Source organism: Oryzias latipes, chromosome 4, assembly GCF_002234675.1.
Source record: "Oryzias latipes chromosome 4, ASM223467v1".
Lineage (NCBI taxonomy): Eukaryota > Metazoa > Chordata > Actinopteri > Beloniformes > Adrianichthyidae > Oryzias > Oryzias latipes.
Window position 1 is genome coordinate 30,585,931 of NC_019862.2, and position 22,261 is coordinate 30,608,191.

At 41.3% G+C, this 22,261-nt stretch overlaps 2 protein-coding genes across 3 annotated transcripts in view; one reads left to right on the forward strand and one right to left on the reverse strand.

The window, feature by feature from the left end:
* The first annotated feature begins 584 nt into the window (after positions 1-584).
* On the forward strand, positions 585-7,044 carry LOC101160547 (lipoprotein lipase). The gene is made up of 10 exons (XM_004068357.4): positions 585-915; positions 1,858-2,054; positions 2,190-2,369; positions 3,005-3,116; positions 3,206-3,439; positions 3,649-3,891; positions 4,017-4,137; positions 4,284-4,499; positions 5,865-5,963; positions 6,039-7,044. The coding sequence occupies exons 1-10, from the start codon at positions 813-815 to the stop codon at positions 6,064-6,066; spliced, it is 1,533 nt and encodes a 510-aa protein (XP_004068405.1). The 5' UTR covers positions 585-812; the 3' UTR covers positions 6,067-7,044.
* A 775-nt stretch (positions 7,045-7,819) lies between these two features.
* Positions 7,820-22,261, reverse strand: part of LOC101159183 (disintegrin and metalloproteinase domain-containing protein 10) — a 36,144-nt gene continuing 21,702 nt past the window's right edge. For both annotated transcript variants that reach the window (XM_004068433.4, XM_011474534.3), the window contains 7 exons: positions 20,299-20,462; positions 17,638-17,809; positions 17,414-17,558; positions 16,458-16,641; positions 12,895-12,994; positions 12,374-12,594; positions 7,820-9,366 (listed from right to left, as the gene is read on the reverse strand). In XM_004068433.4, coding sequence (XP_004068481.1) covers positions 9,262-9,366; positions 12,374-12,594; positions 12,895-12,994; positions 16,458-16,641; positions 17,414-17,558; positions 17,638-17,809; positions 20,299-20,462 — 1,091 coding nt within the window. In that variant the 3' untranslated portion in view covers positions 7,820-9,261. The remainder of the gene's footprint in view (positions 9,367-12,373; positions 12,595-12,894; positions 12,995-16,457; positions 16,642-17,413; positions 17,559-17,637; positions 17,810-20,298; positions 20,463-22,261) is intronic.

Sequence of the window (22,261 nt, forward strand, 5' to 3'; positions counted from 1 at the left end):
ATATAAAAAAAACTGCATGATGGCCGATTTCAACACATCATGTTGGCAGCTTTTCCACTTTATTTCCTTCCTGTTTTCTCTGTGATCAGCTGAGCTGACCTGTAAAGACTCATCTGACAGCAGCAGAGCTGTAAAGTCATTTATTTGTAGATGATCAGTGAAGCAGAAAATTGTCTTTGGTTTAGGACATAAAAGAAACGATGGAACAATGGGCTCTTAGATAAAACACCGACAAAGAATCTAATATATAGAAATGCAAAGACAAAAATGTCATAGGAGAATGCACAAGAGCAAAATATATTGTATATTTATTGTCATATTTGCCTGGTTTTGTAGCAAATGTGCAACAACAGATTAAAATAAAACTTAATTTTTGGCCCTCATTTACATAGTTTTTACATAGAAAAAGTTTTAAATAACTAGTATCTTTGGTAAAAACAGATATAAATAGCCTGCAGCTCTGATGAATTCCTCCTGCTGGGCCTGCGGTGACTGAAACATTGCTTTGTAATTGTGCGCGCGGTCATCAGATTTAACGAGGGGCCCTCGCGCCAGCCGCAGCCTCGTTAACTGCCCATGAAACAACCCAAAGGTTCACAAGTTTGCGCTCAGCCTTCCTCCTCTCCCCGCCCAATGGTTGGTCGGAGGCGCTATTTAAGAAGGAGTCAGTTGAAGGTGGCTCAGATGACAGCGCCGTGCGCAACCACGCAAGTACGCTCCGGATTTACGCGCTGCTGCTGAGGGTGACACACACACACACACACAGGTTTCTGCAAAGACTCGTTCTTCAAAAGGAAAAGGCTGGGAAAGAAATGAGAGCGTGGCAGCTTGGCTTCTTGTTCGTCGTGGTGTCAAACGCAGCTGTGCAGCATGTGATGTCCTTGGAAGGAGAGGAGCTCGCAGATTCCACGTTTGGTGAGTTTTCACTAGTTCATTCAGTCACTTTTGCGCGGCTGCGCATCCAGATTTTCCTGCAGGAATAAAAGTGAGCAAAAGGGTTAGAAAAGTGAGGCGATGTGTTGTATAAGCTGTGACGTTGGTAAATCTGCGGGAGCTGAACTCTTCTAGTGTAAATATGTGCATTTATTACATGTCATAAACTCAGATAAGCCTGTGAAGCTTGTTGAAGCTGGAGCCCAGACCCCCAGCACGCAGCCCCTCCCTCAAAACTATAGGGAGTTTGTGTCAGCTGACTGTCAGGCTCACTGACCGGTACTGGTGAAATGACAGGATTAAGACTACTTCTGATCACCAAACTAATCAGGTATTTTGTCAAAAATATTCATCAGGAGGAGATGAATCTGGTTAAGATGGTTTCCAGGAAGAAGTGGTTCTCTGATTGCACCGCACCATTTTTGAGGTTTGGTTGAGGGAGGATTATGGTGTAGGACTGTTTTTTTCTTGGGCTGCACTTTGCCTCTTAGTTCCAGTGAGAGGAGCTCTGGATGCTTCCGCTGACAAAGAGATTTTGGACTATTCCATGCTTCCAACTCTGTAGGAACAGTTTCAGGATGGGACCCTTCCTGTTCCAACATGGCTGACCAAGAGAGCCCAAAGAAGGACCACAAAGACTAAGAAGAACTGGATGATGTGGAAGAGAGTTCCGACCCTAACTCAACGTCGGTGTCAGAGCTTCTGGAAGAATGGTCAAACATTCCTGTAAACCCTGAAAGATGTGGAGAAACTTCCAGAAGCTGTTGGAGCTCATTGGAGAACATCTTAGAATGGATATCCTTAGAGTTCATGAGTGTGTAAAGCAGACGGGAAAACACTTCTGTGTCGCACTAAACCAGGAGCTGTCATCTAGAACACTCCATGAAGACAATGGAGATAACATGCAGGTGTTTCCCTCACCAGGTAACTTTCTTGACCCTCTGAAAGACTTGTTTGAACCTGAGGATGACAAAAACTCGACAATTGCCAGATTCTCCCTCCGTAAACCCTCCCACCCCGACGATGACCTCTGCTTCATCATTCCTGGCCAACCGGAGTCCCTGACGGCCTGCACCTTCAACAGAACTTCCAAGACCTTCCTTTTGATCCACGGATGGACAGTAAGCAGATCCAAATAATAGTTTTGCCACACAAAAATAACTTTTCTTTCTTCTGAGACAACCTTTTTTGATAAAATGTCCTTAGAAAAATCCCGTTCCTTAGCTTTTGTAATGTTTTGGCTCCTTTTCCAACAGCTGAGTGGAATGTATGGAAGCTGGATGCCGAAGCTGGTCTCCGCTCTGTTTGAGAAAGAGCAGAGCGCCAACGTCATCGTGGTGGACTGGCTCAGCTTGGCTCAGAACCACTACGCCGTGGCGGCACAGAACACCAAAGCGGTGGGACAGGAGATCGCTCGATTCATCGACTGGATCGAGGTCAGTCTGAGCAAAAACACACATCTTTACAAAAAGTTTGAAGGAAAATTCCCCTGTTGACAGAGCAGCAACCCCTTTGAGTTGATTATGAATGATCCAGTAATCGGTGGCAGGCTTGTTGATGCTCTTCAGTCAGAGCAGGGATGTAGGAACATTTCCAGAATCTAGTATTGGTCTAAAAAACTGGAAGAACATTAACTCCTGGAGGTCACTTAAAGGTCAGACTGTAGAATATACAAAAATGTGAATGAAAAAACAAGTAATGCCAGATTTAGACGTGTAAAACTTGAGTTCAATTTGGAGAACTTCTGTTCTGTTGTGAAATTAGAAGAAGTTTCCAAACAAAAACAACCCATATCACAAAAAAACATTTTACGGCTGAATAAAGAAAATGTAGAATAAATGTTAAATTACATAAGTGGATAATAAAAAAACCCAAAACAAACCAGATGTGCATGATGTCTGGAATAATGGTGTCTGCGTTGATACGTTTTAAGATCTAATAAAAAAGGAAAGTCTTCTGAAATGACTGATGCATGTTCACGGTTTTCTGTTGTTTTTAGTTCAGATTCACAATAGTTTCAGTTATTTCCTCTTCGATCTTTTCTCCTGTATTTTTGTATTGAATGTAACAGGAAACCACCAACATTCCTTTAGACAACATCCACCTGATCGGCTACAGCCTCGGCGCTCACGTGGCCGGATTTGCCGGCAGCCATGCTGCCAATAAAGTTGGGAGAATAACCGGTGAGGAGTGGTTTTCATTTTAAAGACAAATCTTTTTGTTACTATTATTGATTTTCCTTTTTGCTGTTGCTGCTTTCCTCCACCTGAAGGGCTCGATCCAGCCGGACCCGACTTTGAGGGCGAACACGCTCACAGGCGGCTGTCTCCGGACGACGCTCACTTTGTGGATGTCCTCCACACTTTCACACGAGGTTCTCTGGGGTTCAGCATCGGGATCCAGCAGCCTGTCGGCCATGTGGACATTTACCCAAATGGCGGCCACTTCCAGCCGGGCTGCAACCTCAGGGGGGCTCTGGAGAAAATAGCTAACTTTGGGATTCTTGGTACTGCAATTACTTTGATGTCAAAGAACCTTTAGCATCTCTGATTTTAACACCTCCTCTTGAACTAACCTTTGAGGAGATATTTTTCTTGCAATCCCACTTTCTTGGTTTGTAAATAATTAGTTTTTCAGAACTGTGAAAACATTTTGTGTGTTTTATTCCTGCAGTTCTTGTTGTGACCTTTGTGTGTTCTTCTGCTTCCCGCTCAGCCGTCACCGATGCGGTGAAGTGTGAACACGAGCGCTCCATCCATCTGTTCATCGACTCCCTTCTGAACGAGCAGGACGCCGTCACGGCCTACAGGTGCGGCAGCAGCGACACCTTCGACCGCGGCATGTGTCTCAACTGCCGCAAGAACCGGTGCAACACGGTGGGCTACGGGGTCAGCAAGGTCCGCAGGGCGCGAAGCGTGCAGATGTACACCAAGACACGGAGCTCCATGCCTTTCAGAGGTCAGACCACCGATGTTCTTAACGGCATTTTTCCGAGAATATCTGGAAGATTTTCTTCCCTGTTTTTTCCAAAATCTCGTCATAATCTAAAGTAAACTAACGGATGATGCGTTTTTTGTCTCTAGTTTATCATTACCAGCTGAAGATCCACTTCTCCAGTAAGGTGAATACTTCCGATGTGCAGCCTTCTCTGTCCGTGTCGCTGTATGGAACCAAAGGAGATGCTGAGGACCTGGAGCTGAGGCTGTGAGTGAAGACTGTCTGTCTTCTGATCTTTTTACAGCACTGACGAGCATGGCGTGGCTTTAACGGAGCGCACACGTGATTAGAAAGCCTTTACTTTGTGAGGTCGTGTCGGCGTCACACGTGCACTTCGTCTTCATCTCCTGCAGAGAGGAGAGACTGCTGACAAACAAGACTCACTCCTTTCTGCTGGTGACAGAAAAAGACATCGGCGACCTGCTGATGCTGAAGTTTAAGTGGGAGGAGCCAAGCACCTGGACTGCTTCCAGCCTACTGAAGATGGTTTCTTCGTGGTGGTCCGGGGACTCAAACGGTGGCATGGAGGTCCACAAAATTCGAATCCGAGCCGGCGAGACGCAGAAAAGGTAGGCTAGATGTGAATGAATGAGGTGTTTGCTGGTTGAAGCACTTTGCTGAAGCAGATACCCAAGCTGTCATGATTTCTTCATTGAAGCCTCGAGAGAAACTGATTTTAATGACACTTTAAAAACATTTCTGCATCAGAAAGCTACTCTTCTCCACATCAGAATCAGCTGATTTATGTTTGTGACTTAAATGTCACCGGTGACATGTGTTAATGGGTCAAAGCGCTAATTGTTGTAATTAAAAAATAAAGCAATAGACATTGAAAAATATGTTAAGAGACATGCTCTCTTTAGGCGTAAAGTTGGACTTTACAGTGTTGGAGTTGCTACTTTCTGACGCCAGCCCCCAGTGGTCATTTGATGAATTGCTGCTTTTGGAACTTTAAAGTTGTTTACTCTGTATGATTGATTACAAAAATCTTTTTCTTTCTTCCATGAGACACTTGTCCAGATCTAAAAGCCTAAAAAGGTAAACTTAGGTTTTCTCCTTACGTTTACCATTTTTTCCAGGTGAACGAATGGCTTTTGCTCAAACGGGTGTCATACAGTGGGGGCAAAAAGTATTCAGTCAGCCACCAACTGTGCAAGTTTTCCCATTTGAAAAGATGAGAGAGGCCTGTCCTTTTCATCATAGGTAAACCTCAACTATGACAGACGCGATGAGAGAAAAAAAAAACATCCAGAAAATCACTTTGTCTGATTTTTAAAGAATTTCTTTGTAAATTATGGTGGAAAATAAGTATTTAGTCAATAACAAAAGTTCAACTCAAAACGTTTTCACATCCTCTTTGTTGGCAATGACAGCAGTCAAACGTTTTCTGGACGTCTTCACAAGGTTCGTTCATATTTGTAGCTGGTATTGTGACACCGCTACACGTTGGCGTTGTCACAAAAACAACCCATCCTTGCTCGCAGCTCATAAAAAAGACGTTTTGACGGAGCGGCGTCTCTCAAATCGCTTCAACATTCAGCCACAATAAATCCATGTGTGAGGCGTTTTGGATTATAAGGCACTCTTTAGTTTAAAAAAAAAAGTTTTTTGACTTTGCTTTTTTTTGTGGAAAATGCGGTCAATCAAGTTTCATGCTCTGTTGTGAGAAGGTGGTGATGATGCAAACAACCGACCGTTTCACTAACAGACATTTCTGCTGAGCAGTTTTCTGTTTGCATCTGGTGAATCTGGAGCAGCAGGTTCAGCTCGTCAAACCTTTATGGAAAAGCAGTCAATCCTCCATCTGGTCCAATGTTTAGGAGATCTATTTTAGATTTACATTCACATTAATTCAGTTTTTTCCACTTAAAGCCCAGTTTGATCTTGTTGATTAAACGAACTGAAGAGATTCCTTGCCTCTCCGTCTCCTGCAGGATGGTGTTCTGTGTAAAAGAGCCTCAGGGTTTTTCTCAGGAGGTCACCTTTGTCAAATGTAAAGACGCCTGGAGGATGAACCGGAAAAAAACGGAGAGGTGCGCCAGCTTCTGTTTCAGTTTTGCCACCATCCCAACACTGTTAGAAATAACAACGCTTGTTTGTTTCTGCAGAGGAACCGTGGAGATCCGCTCACCGTGAAGAAACACCAATTTTCTAACCACTTCAGCACTTAGCAGATGATTTATGCACAACTGAAGCACTTGTAAAACTTCTATGACATATTAAACCTTTGCCTCCTTGTACATGTCTACAGAAATATCTATTTTATTTAAAAAAATTTGTGAATACTGTACAATATTTAAAGCGTTTTTAATGTCCCATTGCTGGTGCTATACTGACACCAAACATCCGATTTATGTCTAAACATAGATGAAATAAAGTCGGGCCACAAATGTGTGTATTATTTTTTAAAGATGTTTGAAACAGAACAATCCTAATACGATGCTTCCTTCCTGCTCCTGAAGTGCAGATTTCATGTATTGACTCAGACATGAGGAGCTGTAGTTTATCTGGGAAAGCTCAGATGCTTCTTCTGATGAGTTGTGTCCAGGAGGTACAAAACAAACGGAAAGTGTTCTTTTAGAAGCATCAGGAGTAGCTGTTCTGCTAGTTCCCCTCAAAATCCAGAGAGGATGTTGTGATGCTTTAAGACCAAAGGTACCATCAATTTACCTGCACAGTCGCCACTGAAGCCCCCATTGTGTTTGCACCTCCATCCTCGTGCCTTAAAAGCTGCTCTGCCTTCACTCTGGCTTTCCCCTCTGTGGGACCTAAAACTATTTACTGTGTGAGTGAGGTGGAGTGTTCATGTCAGTCATTTTTGGTCAATGAATACATTTCCAGCTCTTTGGGTGGCGTGCAAACCTCACCTCTTCAGACATCACTATTGTTATTGTGACTTTTCAAAAAGGGAATGTTTAACTTTGTTGCACTGAAAGCAGAGAAAGAAACTGATAATGGTGGTGCCTGTACTGTTTATGTAAATAAAACTACCGATAATAAGAGGGCGTGGCTAAACATTTTAATTTTAAACATTGTAAAAGTTTATTTCTGCATTTGTACATACTTGTAAATAAGTCTGTGTGGTCATTTCTGTAATAAACCTCTGACATCTGAGACGTCTGCTTGAACTTTTGTGTCAAAAATGGACATTTTTCCGTCTTGGAGAGGTCACCACAGTTCATCTGTTCACTTATCATCCCAGCTGAATGTGTGCTGGATCTGAAGAACAGCGGCCTGATCCGTTTCTGGTATCAGCAAGCTCCACACTAAACCAAAACAGAACATGCCGTGTCTCCTTGTCCTAACAGTTGTGACGCCAGTGCGTTTGCTCGACGGTGTCAAGGTGACCCAGAGAGAAATCAAATTAGGACACTTGTGCGAGCGTCCAGCAGGTGTTTGTCGAATTTAAAACAGAACAAAAGTGAACCCACTAATCTTTACAGTGAGTCAGCGTTTCTAACCATTCACATTGCAAGAAAATTCTAAATATTCTAGTAGATTAGAAGAACATGCAGCTGAATGACAAGAATTGAACCAACAGGTCACTCAACAAAAATCCCAAAACTTCAAAAGTTTCCCTCCTGTTCCAGCCATTTGTCTTGATTCTGTTTGCTTCCTCTTATCTTATTGACAAGTTGACTCTGCAAACTATTTAATCCTTTCAAAATGTAAAACTTTGTTCTTAGACGTTCAGGATGTTTGATCAGCTTTGAAGTTTTTTAACTTCTCTTTGCTTTCCAAGCTTTTTCAAAATCAACACAATCCATAATTGTTTGTCTCATTAAGAGCTAGGATCTAAAAATAAGGAAATTATTATTGAACTTAGTCAAAATCCTTTTGCTCCAAACTCTTGACAAATACTCTGTGACTCAAAAGAAACCTCTAATACTCGGTTCACTTTTAATTTATTTTCTTTTAAAGTTCAGAAAATGTTGACTGCCATTCATTGTTATTTTGGAAAGAAAAAAAGGAAAAGTGCTAGTTTAAAAATTTACGAGGATTCACTGAGATGGGCCAGCTTGTAATTTTCTACGGTGGCCCTGAAGTTCAAAACACTTCAATCTACTCAAAGCCAAAACATTGCTTTGATCCCAACTACAATAAAAGAAAAAAATATTTAAAAAAAAAAGCTTTACATTTTTAGAAACCAAAACATAAAAAAACGAGAACAAAAGAAACATTTTGGAAAGCAAATTGAAACATTTGAAAAAAGACCCGATAAGAAAATGTATGTTCATGTCAGCTTCATGTCAAATAACATTCGGTTGGAATAATAGACAAACATTATGATCCACATCTTTTCCTGGTTCTTATTGTGCTTCGTGTTTTAAAATGTCCTTTTGGTTTCTGTAAATTACTTTTACTTTCCAAAATGTTTTTTTTGTTTTGTTTTTAACCGGAAACGGTTGGTTCCATGTTTTGTGTGTGGAGTGATGTGGACTTCAGGCTGTGGGCCAAGATGAATCCTTTGCTTTAGTCTTTTGTCACTCGAATCAAATAAACTACAATTTAGATTCACGAAAACCAAAAAATACAAACCATTTGCTTTGAACTAACAAAAGAAAAAATTATAATTGGGTTGTGAAAAATTAAACTTGAGGTAATTCTATCTTTTTTTTTAGATTATTTTTCACTTTTTGAACGCTCGTGTTTCTAGATTTCGATATCTTATCAGAGGTTTTAACTGGTTGCATACAAAGATCATTTTACTGCTTTTTAGTGATTTATTCTTAAGTTTATTGTTAATTTAGATATTTTTAGGCTACTTTTATTGCAGTTTGTTTCTGCACAGGTGTGCTGATGCATGATGGGAGACAAACCTCTGAAATCAATGGTAAAAGTCAAAGAGTTTCCTCCCACGATCTAAAAACGTCACACACATCAATAGAAGTGGAGCCAGAAAAACCTCCTGCATTAGTTTATGTTTCACCGAAGCAGAAACGGTTTATTTGCGTCGCTGTTGCTGACGGCGAGCCGCCGCCCTTCACAATGCAGATCCCTCTGAGAGAAGCCGGTCTGACCCTTCCCACAGTTGGCAGCCACATTTTCCACAGTCCATGCACGACAGGAGCACTCCTGAATGCTGATGGGAGACGTTCCCCAGGCGGGAGGAGGCGCAGACGCTCGGTGGCACACCAGAGATATCCGGTGACACGCCGGCATGAGAGACGCTGAGCAGGTGCTGGATGTCATCAGAGGTCATCTGGAGACCCCAAACTGACGAAGGACTCCATCCAGGTCCTTTTAAACTGCAGAGCGTGTTGACTAAACTGGTTAGTTGGTGAACAGCGAGGCATGCTTCAAACGGTGGCAGGGGTCAGAGGTTAAGGGTCAGTCCAGGTCGCGGGTGTTGAGGGTTTGGCTACACAAGCAGACGGTGCCGCCCATCACAGCACACAGCGTCAGGATGACCAGCAGGATGGCCCACCAATGTGCCTGCGGGGAGAAAAATCCCTAAGACTAAATCATTTATGAGAGAAGACGTTTAAACAAACATAATTAGTTAGATATTGAACTCAGAAACCTAAACCAGATACAGTGTTTTAGTGTTTTTGGTTAAAACGTTCTTAGTGTCTTTGTACCGTCTTACATTGACAAAATGACGAGATAAACATTTTGATTGGCTTTAAAGAGATAAATTGGTGCTACATCAACCAATTTATGCTTTTGTTTTGTGCAAAAATCTGCCGTATTTCAATTTCAACTCATCTATTCAGACCCGTGTTGCATTAAAAGCGTAACAGCAAAGCTTTTAGCCCTTTGAAAGGTTAACATGCTCCCAACTTCAAATCAGATGAGTTTACACAAACACTTTTGTCGATAAACCAGGAAAATGGTTTGGAATTATCCAAGCTGATTTCCTTTTTGCAGTACTATTGTCATAAATCCGTGAAGGTTTTGAGCATGAGCTGGTGATGCAGATAAAGGTCGTGTCAAACAGCCACTACATCTGCGTCTTTCATGATACATGTGTGATAAACGTCATTCAGAAGCGTTCCTTGCGTTCGTTGTTGTGCACAGATGTCCACCGAGGGTTTCGTCGGACTTGTCTTTACGTGTATTTGGTTTTGGCTGTTCAAAATTTTGGGTCGGATGAGAATTACGCTGTTTAAACACAATTGTTATGTAAATCTTATGCTATTGTGCGTGATTTTTGGCGAGACGCATACGCAAATTTGTGGCTTTTCGTGACCATATATGTCTAAAGGACTTTTCACGCATGAACCACCAATGTATAAATGTTATATCTCGTCTACGACACACACATCACTTTGAAATTCTGTAATCGATGAACAAATCAGTAATGAACTGCATATAAACGTCACAATAATCACACACGGTTCACCTTCCACATTGAGTTACGTGTTCTTTGCGTGTTGTACTCTTACTTCTTCCGTGGTTTTAACGTGGTTCATTCGTGAAAATTCCGCGTGCAGACCACAACTTCTCTCACTTCTTCTACATTTATTCACTCATGACCAATTTTCATCTGTACGATTTGCACCAAATGTAGGTTGTGGCTGTGGGACACGGCCTTAAAGAAGAGGAAGGGAGACTTCAGGAAGCGATCGCTCACGTCTGCCTGACAAAAAGCTGCACTCTTTCAACTCAAATGGCCATTCCTGATTCTCCATGCTTTAGTGAGGAGCCGAACCCCAAAAGCAGCAGAGGGCAGCTGACCGACGAGACAAATCACGCTCAGATGAGGGAGAAACCTGCTTCCTTCTAACGTTTTTCTTTGATTTCTGATCAAGACTGATTTCTTTCTTTTATTTGATGAACAGTGCGACATGAAAGAGCTCGAATGAACACGATGGAGGTCTTTGCTGAAGCGCTTTCCTCTCTGAGGTGCTTCATTTTCTAATCACAAGTCTAAAGACACAAAGTGTGGAAGAAAAGGTCAGATGGGAGCGAGAACAGCTGAAACGCTGAAGATGAAAGACTCGTCCAAACCCCTGTTTGCTCAGGTCAGCTGAACCACATCAGCCTCACTTGTAGTCTGGAAATATTGATTTTATTTTGATAGAGGTCTTGTTTGGAGTTTCTTAAGCAGAATTTTCCTGTCAGACATACATGCCTAATAGGTTTCGTCGACCCTAAATTGCTTTCTAAGGTCTGTGAGATTGTCTGTCTCTGTGCTTGAACCCACAACTCAGACCCTGCTAGGACTTAGACTCCTGAAACCCCCCAGGACTCAATTTACAAAGAACAGGTGTGGATAAGAAATGAAGGATGTTTGAAGAACATCCAGCAGGGACGATTACAGTTTAATAACACAAACATTGTGTCTAAATGTTCAATAATAATGTGCTAACTTGCTTTTTTGGTATATTTATTTAATTTTAGTTTATTTTTTGTATACTTGGATCATCTTTGGAACTATTTTCAAAGCATTCTCAGTGGAATTTTCATTAGAATTATGTTATTTTTTAGCCAAAATAAAAAAAAATCTGTGTGGCTTTATTTAAGACGTAGTTTCTGCAGAGCGACAGGAGTTCATCAGAAATTCACATGTAAAATGCTGAAAGCTAAGGGCAGGGAGTTTGTGGCGCGCCCAGCGTATTTTCTACGCCACAAATAGGATCTTTTTTAAACGTCTTGTTTTTTTCATCTGCTCCTGATTCACTATGTGTTGAAGGAATAAATATTCAGAAATGCAATTTGAGCTTAATCTTAATGAGAAAAATACCCCAAGAACCTGTTAAAAACACAGTGGGTCTTCAAACAAATCAGAAATGTTGACAAGTTTTTTGGTTTTTAAATATTACAAATCAGATTGTTGTGCTGGTGGAAAATTGAGGGAACTTCACTCTAAAGAGTCGGCATGTAAACGCATAACAGTCCTTCATGGCAGAGAAAAAAACGGAGAAATCAAACCTGAGTGGTGTCTTTTTTACGCTTTTTTGTGGGCTCAGTCTTTCTGTTTCTGCATCGTGACAGTTTGATAACATTCTGAATTCAAACTCAAAAATACTTCTTTCATCTTCAAAAACTAACGAAATAAACTAGAAAATACAATTTTTCTGATTAGATTCCTCCATTAAAAGCGTCCGTTGGAGTTTAGGAAGCAACACTTTAGCCTCATTATTTTACGCAAACTTGCATCAAACTACTTCTGCTCCAAAAGTTATTAGTCCGCTGCAGGTTTTCTTTAATCTAAACTTAAAGTTTCATTGCTTTGCCTGCATGTGTTAAAGTACCAAGAAAAAGCAAGCAGATGGTTTTCATCTGCGAAAAATGTGTCAAATTGTTGAGGAAAACCACAGATTAGCTGCAAAACGGTCTTTTGATCTGTGAAGATTGAGTCCAAACTTAACATTAAGTCATTTGAAAACTGTAGGATGATGCAGAAACTTTAGGAGATTTGGGGACTAAACCTTTTTTATGTATTTGTCTACGTCTTTAATCCCATTTTAATGTAAGATTATAATGAACAAACAACCTTCATCCACTCAGCCATGTCATCAAAGTCGTCCAAATGGAGGAAGGAGTTCTTCAGTCTGGCGATGGGCCCGTCTGCGTCAAGCAGGCGACAAACTTGGAATTTGTCGCAGTAACCTTGATTCTGCGAACACGGAGCTCCGCCCACGAGGGGCAACGATCTGTTCGGAAAATATGCGGACAGCGTTGGGGAGGTGGAGCTGACACACGTCCCGGGCTCGTCTGAAACAGATGAACACAAGTGACACTGCTTGGTTTATTGTGTGAAGCTGGGTTCCTTCATGCTTGCAGCACCCAAACTACCTAAAACATTTCACACTGTGCTTGTCAGACATTCTAAAAACTCCCTGAGGGGAACATTAACCACACATCAATACCCAGCAAGGGGCCATAAATCCAGCCTCTTAAACTCCAACCACTTGAGAGAGCTAACCTCCATCCAAGCTAGTAAAGGCTGATTTGTTGGGAAACAAACTGTAAACACATTCTTCAGCGGAGCATGACTCATGGGCCTGTGGTTACCGGGCTGCTGGCAGCACAAGTGACACTTCTCCCTCATGGAGTCTCCTGGACACCCACACTGCTGCAGGCCGTGCTTCACACACACAGACTGGGCACAGACCTGCAGAAACAGACCAAATGTATGTGAATGTGTGTGCATATCCACTCGTTGAACGGCAGGGGTGTCCAATCCCGGTCCTGGAGATCCACCCCCCTGCCTATTCTATAGTTCTCCCCGTTATCTCCTGTTAAGCAGACTCAGGTGTCACCCAACTGGACTGAGTGACCCTGCTCCTCCTGGCGTTCCACATAGGAAATATCCGCTGGCTGTCTTTTTTTCTGTACTGCAATTAACCAATCGGATGCCTCAATGACAGTAGGTGACGCCTGTTGGCCCCACGGACTGTATGTGAGAACTGGAGTGAGTGTGACGTCATCCATAGAAAATTGATAAACTTCTGGCTCCAACCGAAGTCTTTTTCAGAAAACGGATCCCGCCAGATGTCTTCAGTAAGCAGTGATCGGTCCATGTCGAGATTGAGTCGGCGTTTCTATGGCACCAATCAGGAATGAGCTTTTTGGAAGGCCACACCCCTACCGCTTGAAAGTGGGGTACACCAAATCTGTTAAATGTCTAAAAATAGTATTTTACAACAATGTGAAGGCAGATTTCCACTGGTCCGTTTGCCGTCTGCCTCGGTTGCGTTGACACAAAAAAATAATATGTTTGTTAATCAGTCGGAATGTTTCCGTCGCCTCCGTCATGTCTGCAACACAACCTCATTCATGAGACAAAACAGGAATTTGAAAAGGACTCAGTGAGGCAGGAATAAGGCATGGGGCCTGATTGCTGAAGTTTTAGATGAGCAAGGAGAGCGGGACGAACCACTCAACACAGGGGTGGCAGGACAAACCACTCCCCCTGGATGTGGGGGGGCCGATCAGAGACAGGTAACTTTTGCAAAAATTGATGTGTGTATTGCGCATATAAAAGGAAGCATTTTTGCCGATCACTGCAGAGAAAGTGGGCGTGTGTGTTAGTCTGGGGGCGGTGCTGGGAACACAGACTCTTCCTGGAGGGGGCGGTTCCTCACTTTGTGATGTCACAATGTGAGAACCTGCCCGTTTTCATGGATTGGGAGGGGCTGGTGCTCAGATAGTAGGTTCTTGGGGGAATACTGAGAAATGTGAGAACGGATCAAAATAGCACTTTGGGGTTGTTTTTGTTATAATACACCTACAAGCTCAAAAAATGGATTTTGCATGGTATCTCCAGGACCACGTTTGGGCAGACCTGTTGTTCAGTTTCCAGACGTTCTCCTGAAAATGTTGGCTGTTTGCACAACACTTGGTTACAAAGAAGAAAATCTGTTTTCAGGTCCAGTTTTGGACAAACTCCAGCCTCTTTCCTGAGTGATCATCGTTCCCTCTAATCAGGAAGAGCTGCAGATAATCACGCAGGCTTTCCCAGAAGATCAAACTCATTTTGGTCTGGTTTGGAGAAGGACTCCACCGTTTAGTTTGGTTTCTTTGATCTCTTTACGTTTTCTTGGTTTCCTGCTGTCAGTCTTACCTGATTCCATGTGATCATCATCCACAGCTGTCTGCAGACACGTTTCTGGTTCTTACTTCAGGTTTTTCACAGTTTTTGGATGAGTTTATTTATCAAAGTTTTAGATTCCCTGGATGTTGAGGTCCTATGCTGGTTCCTCACACTAATCCGTTCTTTGTAAAATAAAAGAAAACATTTTTTCTTGTTGACTTATATCTGCAAAAGACAGACGATGAAAGATTTGATTTATTTTAGGTCAAACTCCACCTTCATCTATGGATCTCTGTTCTTTTGGCCTCATTTAAACTCTCTGGTTTAATTTTATGTTATGAAACCTTTTGTCAGATTTAACATCTTTTTCTTACTGGACAATAACAAGGATCCAAGAAACATTCCCAGCTGGAAATAATTCCTTCTTCTCTGTTCAAAAGCACAGTTTGTTTTCTGCCGGGGGAAAATGGCTGATCTGATACAAGAAGAAGAAGAAAAACAACAACAACAACAACAACAACAACAACCCTACCGTGCTTTAGGATTGATTCAGTTCATTTCACACGAATGCTGCTTCTAAATAAACACAAATTAATGCACAAAGAAAAGTGGCTTCATGTTTCTGTTGATGGTGGAAGTTCCCAGCTGATGTGCTGGAATGTTTTTACCAGCAGATCAGATTAGAAAAGCATTTCTGAGAGTAAATAAGGATTCAGGAAACACATTAAGAGATCTGAGGTGACTCACGAAACACACAGATGATTAAATCATATTAGTTTGAAAGGGAAATCAGGGCAAAGTGATGATTACAAAAATCACTTTTAAATAAGTTATTTCTGAATTTTAGAACCCAACAAGTGTAGAAGTTCATTGAATCTAAGACATAGTTAAAAAAAAGGTTGATCCAAACAGACGGCAATTCTTTTTTTGTTTTAACCCTGGAGAACCAGCGGAGCCAAGTTCAGCCCTTGTTTTTATTGTTTGGTTTATGTTTTTTTCTTTCTATTTTAACATTTTTATTTTTATTTCTTGGTTGCTGTTATTTGCTGCTTCCTTAATTCCTATGAACTAACAATAAGCAAATGTGTTTAATTCATTTTAAAAAGCCTGAAGAAAATAGTTGTTGGGTTCTTCAGGGTTAAAATAAATTTCTTCTTGAGACGTTTTTTCAATTTTCCTTTGAGAAACATAAAAATTAAATAAACTGACCAGAGATCAGAATTACCAAAAAAAACACCAAAAAAAACTCTCGTTACTTTCTTTTTTCAATTGCTAAAATTTGTAAAATAACACCTAAAAATCATTAACAAAAGTTATTTTAGTGTTTAGATTTTAACCTTTGTATTAGTTTTTTATTTATTTTTTTAATTTCGTATCATTTGGAAGAAAAAAGACATTTTAAGACCCATTCTGATGAAAATGCTGCTTTTGGTATCATGTTCTTATGCTCTGCAGATGTCTGTGGTGCAGAGGGAACCTCTGATCAGAAGGTCACAGGATCGATTCCTCGCTCCCATGTGTTGAAGTGTCCTGGGACAAGACACTGAACCCCACATTACTCCTGCTGGTTATTGTTGGTGCCAGTGTTTGGCAGCCGATTGTAACTGCAAAGCACTTTCCAAGGACGCAGTGAAGCACTCAATAAGTATTTAGTATTTACCCTTTTCCTGATGAGGCAGGAACGGTTTGACGATAGATCAAAATATGATCAGAGTGGGGCTCTAGTCATGTCGTTGTTCTTGGTTTCTCTAAACTACAATTTTTTTGGTAAATATTGTATTTCCCTTCAGCCCCAATTTGCATAAAGACATTTTTATAACTCAACATTTAACAGACAATTTTATTTTAAATATTCTTTAAATTGACATAAATAAATCCCTGTCCTGTTTTGATCTAAAATGCATTAAAATCTCCTGAACTTTCTTTTCCTTTGACTTCCTCTGGAACTGAAATCCAAAAAGACTTTATTCTTCTACAGTGTAACCTCGTCTTGCATTGACGGATTGCCACCATTCTGCTGAAGTGCTTTTGAGCGTCTCACCCCGTTCAGACAGATGCGTGTGCCCTGGCTGCAGACGGTGAAGTTCTCCTTCGCCGCTGGTGTGGAGCAGATGGACGAGAGGCCTGAACAGAAGCTGGCCTCCTGACAGTCCGTCTCCTCGTCACACAAATGAGTGGCGGGCTTGAACTGGCAGTCCGGACGACAACACAGACCCTGGCTTGGACTGAAAAGTAGAGACATTCACACGCAGACAGACGAATGTTAATGAAAGCTTTGAAGAAACGACACAAACGTTCATGCTGACCCAAAACGAAATGGCTCAGATTGAAGATCAGTAACAGGGCTTGACATTGATTGTTAGGAAGCAGAATCATTTCAGATTAATAAATCACAAGTTCACAATTTAATCTAACACCCATAATTTTTCAAGTCAGACCCAATTTTATAGTTTATTTACTGAAACGTGTTTTTTCACATTACTACTGGTATAAACTGAAAAAAGGTAAAACTCTCTTTAGTAAAGTCACAAAAAATGAGCTAAAAGCTGTTTTTGGCTCCAAAAACAAGACAATTACTTAAAAAGGACCATGAACTGATGGATTTGATTAAATTCTATTTCATTTCTGAATAAAGATCAATTCTGTTTTGATTAGTGAAGCCCAGAAAGTGGATTTTAAAGGGCCTATATCATGCAAACCCAACTTTTTGTGTCATAATGTTGATTCCTTACTAAAGAAAACCCCAAAGTGATATTATGATCCATTCACGCTGCCGAGGTTGACGTCATGAAATGGGCGACATCCAAAAGGAGAGAAAGGCGGATCCTCAGAGATCGTGTCATCTTACTACCAAGCAGTAAAATGAACTGCAAAAATAGCTCCTATTTCAATAAAAATCGTTAGTGTATCAAAGGTTATATATTATCAGAGACATAGTTTACTCTAAAACGCTTGAGATAAGCACGATATAGGTCCTTTAATGCACATTTGCAGTACCTGCAAGCTTTCAGCGGTTTGAGTTGACACTGGACTCCCACAGGCTCCTTGGCGCTGTAGCAGCAGAGGTCTGTGTCGTTCTGACCAACATCACACTCCTCGCCGTCCTCCACTATGTGGTTTCCACAGATGGGCTGATGACTGACTGAAAGACACAGGTAGACAAACATGAGAAACTAAATGAACGCCCTAGAGGTCGCGGTCTCGCGTCGTTTGCCTCTCGCCTTCAAAGCAGTCGTCCTTCTTCAGCTTAAGGATGCTGCTGATGTGTTTGATGCTGCACGGCGAGAACTTGTCGCTGTTTTCCCGCACCTCATCCGTGGCTTGAGGAAACATCAGGTAGCGACCTTTGCCCCCGCTGGACCCCAGGTCCCCGCAGTTCAAGCCCTCGTCGTGCTGAAGGAAGCAAACCAGCAGACGTGAGGGCTCATCTTAGTGTGAACGTCTTCATTTAGCTGCTGACAGAAACAGCAGGGGGATTCAAACGGAGCTGAAGACATTTTTCAACACTGCTGATCATCACTGAGATGAGGACTTGAACTAGTTAAAGACTTCCTGCTCTTGTGTAGATGATTAACGACATGTTTGTGCAAAAAACAAATTCCTTTTACTTCAAGACTTGGATTGTGAGCATCTCTGGATCAAAACAAAAGACTCTTTCCAGGTATTTTTCAGAACCACGACCTGAAGTAAATAGAAGATTTGTCTGCAATCAGACAGAAAGACAAATGAGAGGAACTGCGGACACAACAGAGGACCGCACCATCTGCTGTATGCAACGTGAGCTAAACCTCGTTTCTCATCTGTCAGAGCCCAAAGTGAGGATTTCACAAGAACACGGACTTGTGCCTTGATGTGGGCATCTCCACACATTTTACTGTTTAGCATGATGGATGTGATGAGACAGTTTTGTTGTCTCCATTACATCTGTTTTTATCTCTCAAGGGCATACTGTCTCTTTATTGATCTGCTAACATCCCAAAATCATGAAAATGATGACAGAGAAAAACAAAACAGTCCTTTGTGTGATGTGCTGCAGTTTCTTATATACAGCAAACAAACAAACAAACAAACAAACAAAATATGGCTGTATATAACTTCACTTACAAGAAAAACGAGCCGTCAAATGTAATATTTGGGTTTTGCCACACATCCGATAAATGCAACAACAAATCCACATTGCAAGAGAGAAAAACAGAGTGGAGTCTGAAAGAAAACCTTTTATTAAAAAAAAGATCTTAAATAAAATAAAATAAAAGATTTTCTCAATGAGGGCTTTACCTATAATACATACTCCAAAGGTGGAAAATGTTCTGAATAATAAAGAACATTTTCAATTTACTTAGAAAAGTGACATGAATCAATTTTCTTTTAAAGCAATTTCTCATATTTATTTGTTTTTCTGATCATTTCTACAGTGAAAATTCATTGTCTGTATTTATAAAGCTTATATCATGCCACATCAACTTTTTTGAGCTTTTAAGTGTATTATATTGTTAATTCCTAACAAAAACCACCTCAAAGCGGAATTTGGATCCATTCTCACATTTCCTATAAAGTATTCCTCTAAAAACCTGCTCTCTGAGTACCAGTCCCTCCCAATCCATGAAAACAAGCGGGTTCTCACATTGTGACATCACAAAGTGAGGAACCACCCCTTCCAGGAAGAGTCTGCGCTTCCAGCTCCGCCCTCAGGCTAACAAACACGCCCACTTTATCTGCGGAGCTAGCGGTGATCAGCTAAACGCTTTCCTTTTAAATCCACAATATGAACATCCACCTTTGCAAAAGTTTAGATGTTTTTTGTTTTCGTGGGCGCAGAAACGCTGCAGAGGCCGACTCTAGGATGATGTCATGAAATGGGCGGCACCCACGAGGAGGGCGGAGCCTCAAAGATCGAGTTGGTAGCAAAATGAGCTGAAAAATAACTCCTATTTAATGAAAAAAATGTGTTCTTTACTGTCCCAAAGGTAATATATTATCATTTATATGGATATAGTTTACCCTGGAAAGCTTAAAAAATCAAATTAATATTGAAAAAAAAAGTGCTGGAAATTAAAGCTAAATATAATAAAAACTAAATTTAATAAATAAATGATTAAAACACAAAACTTCAAAGTAAAACTTCAATTTCAAGAATAAAAGTTTCACTTTTGTTCAAATTATATCACAATTTATTTGGTTTATTTGGTTTTTAAGACAAAGAAAATGAATCAAATACTAAACCAACATTGATTCCGGGGTTTTACCAGGATCCCCAGTGCAAACACATATTGCAGTTTGGATCTAAAAACTCTATTCTGTTAAAACAGCTCATTCAAGTCAACTTTTTGTTAGACTTATCGTTCACAGCTCATTTGTGGAGAAATCTTTAGCGCAAACCTCCAGAAATAAATGGTGTGAAAGTGGAAAAACACAGACTTAAAATGTTGTTGTTTTCTTAAATAAAGTTGTGTTTTAGTGTTCGGTAACCACAACGTAGAGTGTATCCATTCCTGTGAACAATAAAGAAGTCATTAGTTGTTGTTGGCATGTATCAGAGGAAGGTATCAGAGCTCCCGTTTAAATCTAAGCAGCACATGTGAGTGCTGTTCACTAACTTATCTTTGACTTTCTGGTGACGTGATGGCACGGATCCCAATAAAACAGATCTGTTGATGGAGATCAAGGTCTCTGATGTCCACTTCAGTGAATTATTCACAAATTGTTCTGTGCAGTGCAAACATTCATGCACGAAAAGCTCCGACTAAAGTCTGTTTTTTGATTCCCAGAGATGCACAGAGATACAGATTCCAAAACCATTTTTTTGTTCGTTTTCCCACTCAGGTTCAATCCAGATGACACGAGAGTTTTACTTTGGATATATACGATGAGTGGTAACTAACCGGAGATCCCAGGCTGTGGCCCAGTTCATGAGCCACGGTCAGCGCGACCAGACGAGGGGGCAGGATCTCCCCGTAGTTCTGAATGGTTATGAGCCCCGTGTTGAGGGTGGACATGGGGCCGTTATGGAGGGTGGTGTACTGTGAACAAATTCCTCCCCAGTTACCTGAATCCAAGAAAAGAGAAGTGTTTGCTGTTGATTGTATTCGACCAGATAAAAAAAAAAAAAAGCTTAAAGGTGAACCTGTTGGCCCTTCTTCCAGACTTGTTGCATAAATGACTTCCTGGAAATATAATAAACAACAATCCTATCATCATCATCTGAATCAGGAAGGTGTTAACAGATTGAATGGTTGACCCAAGTTTAACATCAAAGGGCCATTGGCTCTCCTTTGTCTGGGGGCTTTACGTAATGTCCCTGAAAGTCCACTGTAGCAAACAGATGGTCATGTTCTCATGGATTGCTCGGATCTGACGTCACCTCGCAGCCGCCGGGCCAAATGCTGGACTGCAGCCTTCCTGTTGGTGAAACTGCACACCTATGAAGGTGCTTGATGAATGTGTGTCAGGTCTCAGGGTCTTTCCTGGAGCATGGAAAGTCAAACTTTGTCCACTTTTGATATGGTTTCCATGCCCCCCCTCCCAGCAACATTCGTGTGACATTTACATAACCACTCTTACGCAATATTATCATCTGCCCTGTTGGTGGGTGGGGGGTGGGCTTGTTTTTGAGATTTTGGAGTTCATCAGGTGTGACGGGGGACTGTGGGAACCACTCGTGGGCCCTCTGTGTGTTTATGTTTCACAGTAGACGTCCAGGACTGATCAGAGCCAAAAAAAAGGAGAGGCTAAAATCAGTTCTAAGGCTGCTGCACTGGGGTCCCCACTCATCAGCTGTTAGCGTCTTATTTTCCCGTGAACGAAGCTGGGATCTGCTAACATTTGAAACATTCTTGAAGCTCACTCAGAAATTTATGATTTCGAAGAAACTCAAAGGAGAAAAAGCACAGTGTTGTGTGGTTCCTGCCAATTTTTTATGGAATACTCCCTTGGTCAAGAAATAAAACTACGTTTATCCCACATCGTCTGGTTTCAATTGAAAACACTCCCCCTCACGGACGATTCAAATAGCTAGGTTTCCTAGAAAGAACAGAACTGGACCCATGCTGCCTTTTTGGAACCGGCTTTTCATCCTCCTCACAGAGAGGGTCTCTTCCTCAAAAGCCTCTTCAGATAAACACAAACTGTTTCCTAATAATGGGGGGGGGGGGTCAGGGTAAATGTATACTTAACATACAGTACAGGTACAGACTGAATAAGGTTTTTGAACTTACAGTAACACTCAAAAAAAAAACACAGGAACAAAAGCGCACACACACACACACACACACACACACACAGACACTAACAATGGAAGTCTTTCCTCATATATGGGGGAAGTTCAAATAAAACCTTCAAGTATGAAAACAGACACAGCAGGCACTTTGACCGATTTGAAAAAAACAACAACATCGTACCCGGTGTTCTCACAGCAGAGCGGCTCTGGAAGCCGACAGAACAGACTGTAAATACTATAAGTGCGTCCAGTAGCTTTGCAGAAAGCCCTCCCTTTTTCGGCGGAGTTCATTGACCTTCAGAAGAAACCTAAGAATGGGATTTATTCGTTGTATTATTAGGCCAACATGACCTTTCCAGTGATGGAAACAAGTAGCTTAATCTGCCTGGAATGTGCTGATGGTTTTACTCAAAGGTTCTTATTCTTTGGGTAATTTTTTAAATCTCAGCTGCCGTGGTCTTATGGAATTAAATAGATTTGTGTTCTATGATTTAACTGTTTTGGGCATTACATAAAGAAGTCTACAACACTGTACTGCAGTGGTCTTTCATGCTGGTCCTAAATATCTACCACAAATCTATCCCACCCCAACTCAATGCTGATTCAAAGTTTTGATGACTTAGCACACC

Coding starts and splice junctions, on each gene's coding strand:
- LOC101160547 (XM_004068357.4), top strand. CDS start 813: ATGAGAGCGTGGCAGCTTGGCTTCTTGTTCGTCGTGGTGTCAAACGCA. Junction 916..1,857: donor GCTCGCAGATTCCACGTTTG/GTGAGTTTTCAC, acceptor TTCCCTCACCAG/GTAACTTTCTTGACCCTCTG. Junction 2,370..3,004: donor GATTCATCGACTGGATCGAG/GTCAGTCTGAGC, acceptor TGAATGTAACAG/GAAACCACCAACATTCCTTT.